At 41.7% G+C, this 9,760-nt stretch overlaps 1 protein-coding gene across 1 annotated transcript; it reads right to left on the bottom strand.

The window, feature by feature from the left end:
- Positions 1 to 84: 84 nt before the first annotated feature.
- spdl1 (spindle apparatus coiled-coil protein 1) lies at positions 85 to 8,364 on the bottom strand. The gene is made up of 13 exons (XM_085414975.1): positions 8,208 to 8,364; positions 6,596 to 6,757; positions 6,256 to 6,432; positions 5,308 to 5,502; positions 4,871 to 5,020; positions 4,401 to 4,499; positions 4,189 to 4,299; positions 3,961 to 4,101; positions 3,442 to 3,548; positions 2,368 to 2,488; positions 1,948 to 2,014; positions 1,600 to 1,846; positions 85 to 409 (listed from the first exon to the last, which is right to left on the bottom strand). Exons 2-13 carry the CDS (start codon positions 6,755 to 6,757, stop codon positions 262 to 264), a joined length of 1,725 nt encoding a protein of 574 aa, XP_085271101.1. The 5' UTR covers positions 8,208 to 8,364; the 3' UTR covers positions 85 to 261.
- Positions 8,365 to 9,760: the final 1,396 nt, after the last annotated feature.

Raw genomic sequence — 9,760 nt, 5'->3', positions numbered from 1 at the left:
TATGTATACTTACTGCACTTGATGTATTTTAAAGATATGTTGCATATCACAGAATGTAACAAGAAAGAATTGAAAAAATGAATATACAGCATGTTGGAAACATTTTAATAGATTTAAATGTGTGGGTACAATTGTAGAACAAATTAATAATTATAATATTTATAAGAACAGAAGTTGTTTTATTTTAAAGACTATTAGAAATGACAGCAGCATCATATACATGTCCACATGTGACGGTGTGTAGTCCAGGCCTGATGAGTCCTACTGCTGAGCGCACTGGTTCTCCATGCTGCTGTTAGAACTGACATGGATCATCTCCACTGCTTTCTGTTTCTTTCTCCTCTCCTCTCGCTTATTCTGCTGCTGGTTCTCCTCCATCACTTTCTCCTTACAGTCAGCTGAAGGAGAGCTGAGAACAACCAAAAACAATTCAGTTACTGCTCATTCGGCTCCTGATCTTACAGTTTTCATCTGTACTTAGTCAACAACACGATGTGCCAAAACAGGACTAAAGTTGCGCTGAGACTATTTATTTTTAAACAAGCTTATTAGTGTCATTAGAAGAAAAAGCATTTGACAAAGTAAACAGGACCTTTCTCTTCAGCACTCAGCTTCAAATATGGATTTGGCAAGTCACTGATTCAGAAGAACACTAAACACTTTAAAATATTTGCAATTTTCTTTGAGCAATATGACAAAACCATAAAATTAAAGGAACATAACAATTCACAGGGAAAAAAGGCCTGATGCTTTATTATTAGTTACTAGACCCACTATGTCAGAAATTAGAATAAACCAACCTCGCAGTAACTCTTTAAGGATGCCCGAGCTTCTACAGCTCACAATTCTTCCCTCCCAATATGAAACATTTATTTATATAGCACCAAATCACAACAGTTGCCTCACAGTGCTTTAGATTGTAAGGTAAAGACAACAGAGAAAACAGAGGAACCCCAACAATCATATGACCCCTTATGAGCAGCACTTTGGGACAGTGGAAAGGAAAAACTCCCTTTTAACAGGAAGAAACCTCCATCAGAACCGGGGGGGTGGGGCCATGTGCCATGAGCGGTCGGGGGTGAGGGGTGGAAGACAAAAGTCATGCTCTGCTATCAAAGGCCTTTTTTTTATTGGCCAAATTGCAACAGTGGAGACAAACATTCTCTCCTATACCAACTATCAGTGTTTCCAATAACACAGACTACAAAATCTACTGGAAAAACAAAACACAACCAAGAAACATTAAATTTTCCACTCAAAGATCACACTGTGGACTAGAATCAAACTGCCAATCACAATCACCCCCATCATCTTCATCACGAGGAGCATAGATATTACAGAGAACAATGCCTCAACTTTTCAAAACCAAAGATTAAAACTCATGAAATCCTTCCAGTTTAACAAATACAGACAAAATGTTACTAATAATCCCCTAAACAGAAAAACCACCTGTATTTATGCCTTAGCTGCAACTTGTGGACAGAAATTTATGTACAGTCATGTAAACTACCTTGGCGTCTCTGCAAGGTCGGGGTTAAAGCCAACGCTAAACTCCCAAGAACTTAGTTGGTCGTACACATCCCTGCTGTTAGTACATACCTGGGGTTGGGAATTACACTAGCTTCGTTTTCACTGATCTTCACACACTTTGCAGGCCGTGGCTCAGCCTCTGAAACACCTGCTGAGGAGCTCAGTGGAGGACGCATGTCAGCCTCGGGGTCCGCTGTATCTGTCACCACAGCAACGGCCTCCTTGGTCCGGTCCAGCGGTGCCTCCTCCACGGAGGGTGTGATGTCAACAGGAAGTTTCTCTCTCTTTCTCTTCTGGATGAGATTCTTCTTTGCCTCTGCAGGTGACAGCACAGTTACAGAGCTGCAACAACCCCGGCGCATGTGTACATGTGTACATGTGTACATGTGTACAGAGCGGGCGCGCTATGCTACATACCTTTTGGCTCATATTTGTGTTGGAGCTCCTCTACTCGCAACTGTAACTTGATCTTGTCACTCTGAGCCTGCAGCAGGAAATGGAAATATCCAATCAAATAGCAAATATAAGATCACAGCAGATACAATAGTCCACATTCCTTACAAAAATCCCATCATGGGGCTCAAATTTACAGCTCAGTAGAAGAAACAAACCAAGTACATATACCAACTAGAGCTACACGATTACTGTAAAACCATGAAGTTATTTTAGTATTGTTACTTTTTTAGATGTCATTTTATAATTATTTAAGATTTCCACAGAAAACACTACCTAGAGGTAAAACACTACCTCTTGTGCTTCCATCTGCTTTGTAGTTTTAAACGGCACTTGTAAGAGATACTAACACAGGGAAGTGCTGCAGTCAGAGCAGCCTGTTACCTGTTTGAGCAGCCGCTCAGATGTGAAGAGTTTCCTCTCCAGCTCCAGAGCTCTCTGACTCTCTGACAAAGACTTCATCCTCTGAAGAGAAAGCTCATCTCTCAGACGCTCTGCATCCTTACTAAGACAGACACACACACACACACACACACACACACACACACACACACACACACACACACACACACACACACACACACACACACACACACACACACTATTTGAAGCCGAAGTTAAATATGTAGATGAAATAACTGAAGTCTAACCTTCTTTGTTACATTAACAGTTTATTTTTTATCCTGAAAATATCAAATCTTCCCAGTGCAGACAAATATGTGTTTTACAATTAAGCACTGATTCATGAAACCAAGAAAACCAACCACCTGACCCAGACTTCCTGCATAAAGATCGAAAGACAGAAAAATCCGTTATAAATGGATAAAACCTCTTTTGTTCTTGTGATGGTTTCTTCAGCTGCACAGTGATTCTACTTCTATTCTAACGTCTGAGCCTAATTACTGTGGCCGTTTTCCCACTTTCATCCAAGTCCAACAACACTGTTACATTAAGCACCCAAGGACCGTCTATAAGGTGGCGGACTTCAAGTTGTCTCCCGATGAATGGGGCTCAAAGCACTGGCTTCTTCACATAAATTTACCTGTAATGTATTTTTCCCGTCGATCCAACCTGTTGTCTTTTTTGTTTCGTTTTTTAAAGCTACATTTCCAACATGTTTTTCACGCGTTCTCATTGTGTCAACCTGAATATCTCACATTAAAGATAAATTGTTTAACATTGTTTCACTGACCTTTCTTTAAAGCACTTTCAGTGTTCAAGCAGAGCAGAATAATCACTGTATCAGTCCATTTACCATGAAAGTGAACCAAGATTGTATGCTGCTCTAACGAGCCAATAATCAGACATTTATGGATACATCTGTCCCAAAATATGGATCCAGACTCATTTTGATGGCAAGAAAGGCCAACTGACAATTTCTTTCTTTTATTCAGATCATTATATTTCTAGGCAACCTGTAGATGGTCAAGCAAAAGGCCAGAAAACAGCCAAACTCACAGAGTGTTGCTGAGCTTCATTTTGAGCAGGTCGGTGTAGTATGTTTCATCCTGGCCATCTCCATCATCGGCTGGAGCCGGATTAGCTGGCTGAGACTTCAATAACATCTACACACGGAACAAACGACATGTGACTGTGTCCGAATCTAGGAGAGCAGGTGTAGCATTTTATCTCATAAGTAAAACAGCACAAGTTCATGTTATGTGAGAGGCTTAGCCGAGCTCCTGTTAAAGCAGAAAACATCCCATTTGCTAGAGACAAGGCTCTATCTGAGCCTGTAGTTTTCTGTAGATTTTGGACTTGTTAATATCCAGCTCTAATTTATAAATGCTATGCTAGCACCTCTTAGTCTGCTGGGAAAGTTTTTTTCAGTAAGTAGGACTAACGTGAAGTAAATCTGCTCTAAAAGCATTTTGTGTAATTGTCTGTGGAACAGGGCAGGTGTTACTCTCGCACGAGCGCACACACTTTCTCAACGTGAAGTCGTTCTACAAACTGCACTGACTGTTACGTTCTCACCTCCACCTTCTCCAGCCTCTGCAGTTTAGTCATCAGATTCTGGATCTCTCCATTTTTCTCCGACAGCATGGACTGCAGTCTCTCCAGCTGAGCAGGGTCAGCCCTGGAGCCCTGCAGCTGCATCAGAGTGGCTATCTGCACCTGCACCAAACACGCACATCCATACTGTCAGCCAACCACCAACCAGTTACAAACCGGCGCCCGACCAGATGAGCTATCGCACGCTACCTTCAAGCGCTGCATCTGCTGTTTGCTAAAGGCGTGTATTTTCTGCAGCGACTGGTACTGGACCTTCACACTGATGAGCTGCCTCTCCATCTCAGCCCGCTTATCCTCCAGCTGCAACACAACATGGAGCCATTTACTGAGGTTCCAGGTTCGATTCAAGCACAACTCTGGACTTACAGAGAGACCTGCTGCCAAAGGAAAGTGTGACACACCTCAGCAAACAGCGAGTTCCCTTTGCTGTTTGGATCCTGGGCCTGCTGAAGAACCTGATCCAACTCGATCTGCAGATCCCTGTTGGCCTCACGAGATTTCTGTCATTACAGAGAGAGAAAGACAACAACTGAAGCGACAGTCTGTGGAAATGCTTACTGTGTGAAACTAAACACGCTTCTCTAAGAATTCAAAATTGGATTGTATTATCAACTTTGCCCTGATTAGACTATCACAGGACGTGACCGCAGCAGAGTCGGACACAACCAACCAAGCAGCAAGTACGAGCTTCATCAAATGCACAATATCATCTCCTACTTGCCTAATTTCAATCGTTCCATTAATACTTTTAGATTATTATATTGTTAATCTATTTTGAGATTAGTGAAAGTGCTTATTTAAGACCTTTCCAGGCATTTCCACCCTGGTGTGACTGCACAACACAGAGAACAGCAGACTGTAACATGTTCACCTCTAATGCATTGAACCAGGACACCGCTTCTTTCTGCCTTTCCTCCTTTTCTTCGGTGATTCGCTCCAGCTGCCGCTGCAGGCTGCTGTTGCTCAGTTCCAGCTGCTGCTCCTTGTACTGCGATTCCTGCAGTGCCTGCTCCAGCTCCACCTGGTAGATGAACAGATTACACCACATGCTGATTCAACACCTCTTCTTCTCATGCCATTAATGATTTTTATTCATCTAGGTACTTCTCGTGTTAGTTGACCTGGATGGTACATGCTTTGTGGTGCTCAAAGGACCAAAAACATCTGGAAAAACTAGGCAGCTTGTCAGATCCACAAGCCTTTCTCTGAACAGCTTAACATAGCAGCTCAGCTCTGGATGGTCTCTATTATCACACTGTCGCTGTGAGAATGAGCCGTCTGTAGAACCTTCCTTTGTAAGTCACTCACTTTAACGTTCTCCAGCTCTGTGATCTTCATCTGCACCTCTATCATTTCCGACGTCATGGAACTCTGTGTGTGTTCATTTAGAGCTCGGAGCTCCTCCGTCTTGTTATTCAGCGTCTCGGTCTGCATTTCCAGCTTATGTTTCAGCTGTTTTTCATTCAGCTGGGACTCTTCTAGAGAAGACTGCAACCTCAGGATCTGAGACAGCAAAAACCACAATCACAGGTTGGAAAACAACATGACAGCGTGGATCCATCCTGCCGTGTACCAGTCAGGCTGTGAGGGAGATTTTCTTGGTACACTCTGAGCCCATTAGCACTACCTGAGCATCGTTTGAATCCTGCAGCATATCTGAGTATTGTTGCTGACCGTGACCCTTTATGACCATAGTGTCTCTATGTCTGCTTCCAGCAGTGTAATGCACAGCATAATGCAAAGCTTAATTCATGTCAATCTGTTTTCTACAACAGGACAGTTACTGTACTCATACAGATGTGGTGGAATGGGAAATTTGCATCTGTATGTACAGCCAACAAATCTGCAGCAACTGTGTAACTCCATCATTTCAATACGGACCAGATTCTCTGAATCATGTTTCCAGCCCCAAAAAGAATGAAGGCAGTTCTGAAGGCAGTGACAGCGTGGTACACCTCAACAACTATCTCACTTTACTGCTCTAACAGCCACTCAAGAATTGGGGCTTTTACTGGTGTAAGATACCATAGTGCATTTAACCTCATAACTCACATAGATACACATAGTACACAGTGTGTGAATGTGTGTGTGAATGGGTGGATGACAGGTTGTGTAAAGCGCTTTGGGGTCCTTAGGGACTAGAAAAGCGCTATACAAATACAGGCCATTTACCATTTACATTTAGCATAGCTCCCTATCCCTAATTTCACTCATTAGTACAGGCCTCATACCAGATGAGACCACGTGCTGTTGTACCTTGTTGTGAAGCTCACTGAGTGCCATGCTATGAGCCCTCTCCAGATGTTCTTGTTGTTCTTGAAGGTGCCGTTTCTGCTGATTCTTCACACAGTCAAAGTCCGACTGCAGTGATTCCAGCATCCGAGTTTTCAGCTCCACTTCCTTCTGCAACGAGTACTTGTCTTGCTCGAGAGCCTGTGGCACACACATCAGACAAAGATAGGTGGAGAGGTCTGAAACAATGATGAAGTTAGTTTGGATGACCAACAGGGCGGGAAACTTAGGAAAACAAGGACTTTTGTATTGGGCTCATGGCAGTTTACTGGAGCTTTTTCTCTTTATTTGTGTAAGAGCGGACCTCAAGGGCGTTGGTCATCTCTACTCTTTGTTCATCCAGTCGGTTCTGCAGCTCCACCTGCTGGTTGAGGAGATCCAGGCCAGCTTGAGCAGCCTGATGAACCTGCTCCTCCTTCTCTCTGAGCTGGATCCTCAGTACCTTGATCTCCTCTTCTGCTGCCATCTGGAAAGTGAAGGACGCACAAATGTGTGTTAAAGTTTGTTGTGTGCGCCAGTCTTTACCGAAAAAGCCCGTAACCTTATATTATATATATATTATATATACAATTTGAGGGGGGAATTAAATTTAAAACATCCTCGTATCCGTACAACATTAAAAAGTTTTTGCATCTCTGTGTGTGGAGTGAAGCTGTGGAACAGACTAAGTAAAGATATGAAGCAATGTCCAAGCATGGCGCAGTTTAAAAAGCGGTTTAAGGATATGGTTTTTACAGGGTACAGGGAAAAGGTAGAGATTTGATAGGGTGTTCTTGTCTAATATTTTCATGTGTGTGCGCATGCACGGGTTTGTTGGTATGGATATATATATATATATATATATATATATATATATATATATATATATATATATATAAAATTGTAGGTTGTGTATCCTTCAGGTGTTAATGGGGTTATTGAAAATGTGTATATGTGCGTATGTGTGTATATACGTAGGTATGGATAGATAGAAACATATGTGTATATATTAAAAAAAAAAAAAAAAAATTACACATAACATATAATGTAATTACAAGGAGGTATTTCTGTAGTCTATTGATACTAGATAGTGGAAAAGGGGTGGGATTAAATAAGCTTATGCTTCTTCCTGCTCCTTTTTGAACATGGACGTTATTTGGAGTTGTGGTTGCTCGTTTTCCTTTTGTTTGCTTTGTTCATTTGTCTCTTTTAATTCTATTTTTTTTTATACTTTTTCAACATGTTCAAAATAAAGATTCAATCAATCAATCAATATATATAATTTGATGTATCAGCCTTTTGAATCAGCAAATATTGGTGTCAGTCTTAACAATATCCAGTTCCTGAATTATTTGCTATCACCATGTGACTTTTATTTTATCTATCGTTTTCATTTTCTCTGTCACTTACAGTCTGATGCAGTCAGAGGCAGCTTTGAGATTTTTTATACTCCACTGTCCAACTCAGAAACAATGCATGTATTTAAAAAGTGACACACAAAAGTAATCAAAAAAGGCTTAAATAAATGCAACCGTTTATGCTAACGTCTATACCGTGCTCTCGTTTGTTTTGTAAGACAGTGCTATACAGCTTTAATTTCCTTATTTCCAATTAATCTGAAGCTAACGTCCCGCTGTTAATAAGATAAATAGTGACAGTAAATGTCCAGGAGGACAATAAGCAACCGCTACAGCAGATATAAAAGCAACAATATCGGCCAAAAAATGTCAACAAGTCAGGTAAAGATGGCTAGCTCCTGCTCGTATTCAGCCACACAATCTAAGCCTGGGGGGGGGGGGGGGGTTAAGATTTCAATATGACAAACTCCGAACTAACGATATTTTCTTTTAATTAGCAGCAACAACTCTACTGTGGGCAGTTCTTCTACTGACGAAGTGCCTATAAGATAGATAAACAAAAACAAGGATTAAATATACCTTGTTAGCGATCAGTCAAAGCGCCACAATTTGAATCCGACTCCAAGCAGTTATCGCGACATCTTGACTCGGCGAGACTTTTTGGGGATTCGTCAACCTGGCGCTGTTGAGATATCGCCCTCTAGGTATGGAGGACCGAGACACTTGCGCACATCGAAATAAACAATTTCATTGATAAATAATTAATAGCGCAATTAAATATTCATTAGTACCTTCATTTACACATGATTTTTTTTATTATTAAAGGAATTAATGTTGTGATAAATTAATGGACAGTAAAAACAGTAGGTACAAATAAATATTTCTAAATGTATGAATCCATTCATAAATTCAATTAATTTTAATCAAATTTAAAAAATAGTCAAATATGTACTCAAATTCAACAGCTTTGGATGGTAGTGAAGAGATACCAGATGGCTGGGAATGTACAGCTGCAGTGCAGAGGGAAACTGCCAAGGCGGTGTTTGGTGTGTCTCTGGACAGAGATCTGGAAGTGGAATGTGGAAATACTGGAAAGTATACAAGGGGGCAAAAAGAGAGATAGTCATGAAGATAAAGAAAGTAAAGAGAACTGCTAGATGTACAGCAAAGACATAGGAAACGGCTTGTAATAGGGTTGCCAACCGTCCCTTAAAAAACGGAATCGTCCCGTATTTAGAAACAAAAGTTCACGTCCCGTATTGAGCTAATAAGGGACGCACTTTGTCCCGTAATACAGTGAGAATCAAAAGTAGTCTATAACTTTTAATGGAATTAACACTTTGTTTGAAAACATAATTCCCAGCCCCTCTCCTGCTTTGTGACCAATGAGCTGACAGCACACTTATGACAATTCGAGTATGACAAGTTAGATTATCGCTTATCTCATTGGTCGAGGAAAGGTCGCTTACGAAGAAAATACCGGCCAACAGGGAAACAAACGCCGACACTGCGGTGCAAGTCTCGGACGGCACACTGTGCGTCCATAAAATGAAGGTTATAACAGAAAATCTGTCGCTCGCTCTCTCTGTCTTTCACTCACACAGACACACCACCACCATCAACTTTGCTAAATTGCTAATGAAAAACATGATCAGGCAGCTGTGAATGAGCAGCATGTAAATCCAACTATTTTCACGGTTGTTGTGGTCGTGATAATTTTGTGAGGCCACATGGAAAAGGCTCGGATGAGCTTTCCAAAGTTCTACAAGTTGTGCCTCCATCGCTTGTGTCCAGATCACACGCTGCACAGCCATGCTGCTCCGTCTTTTTCACCGACGTTTACGTGTTTGCGCGTGAGCAGCTGCGGTGACACCCTCACGAGCGATTGATGATCGGGAGCTGGTCGTGAGGTGTTAATCGCTTCTCGTTACCCCACGTATACTACACGACGCACGATGAAGGCCAAAATCGGGCCGATCACCAAATCGGTCGCACGACTCAAAAATCGGCTCAAAATGGGCCAAAAACCGCACAGTGTGAGCCCAGCATTAGAGCAGCAATGTTTGTTCGCTCAGAGAAAGAAAAAAAAAAGGCTGCGAAAGTACAGGGAGGAATGGGAAAAGGGAAACACC

Source organism: Rhamphochromis longiceps, linkage group LG2, assembly GCF_057381845.1.
Source record: "Rhamphochromis longiceps isolate RC_006_pf linkage group LG2, R_longiceps_female_GT1.1, whole genome shotgun sequence".
NCBI classification, from domain to species: Eukaryota; Metazoa; Chordata; class Actinopteri; order Cichliformes; family Cichlidae; genus Rhamphochromis; species Rhamphochromis longiceps.
The sequence above is the reverse complement of the archived record's forward strand: the minus strand, read 5'-3'. Positions and strand labels throughout refer to the sequence as shown.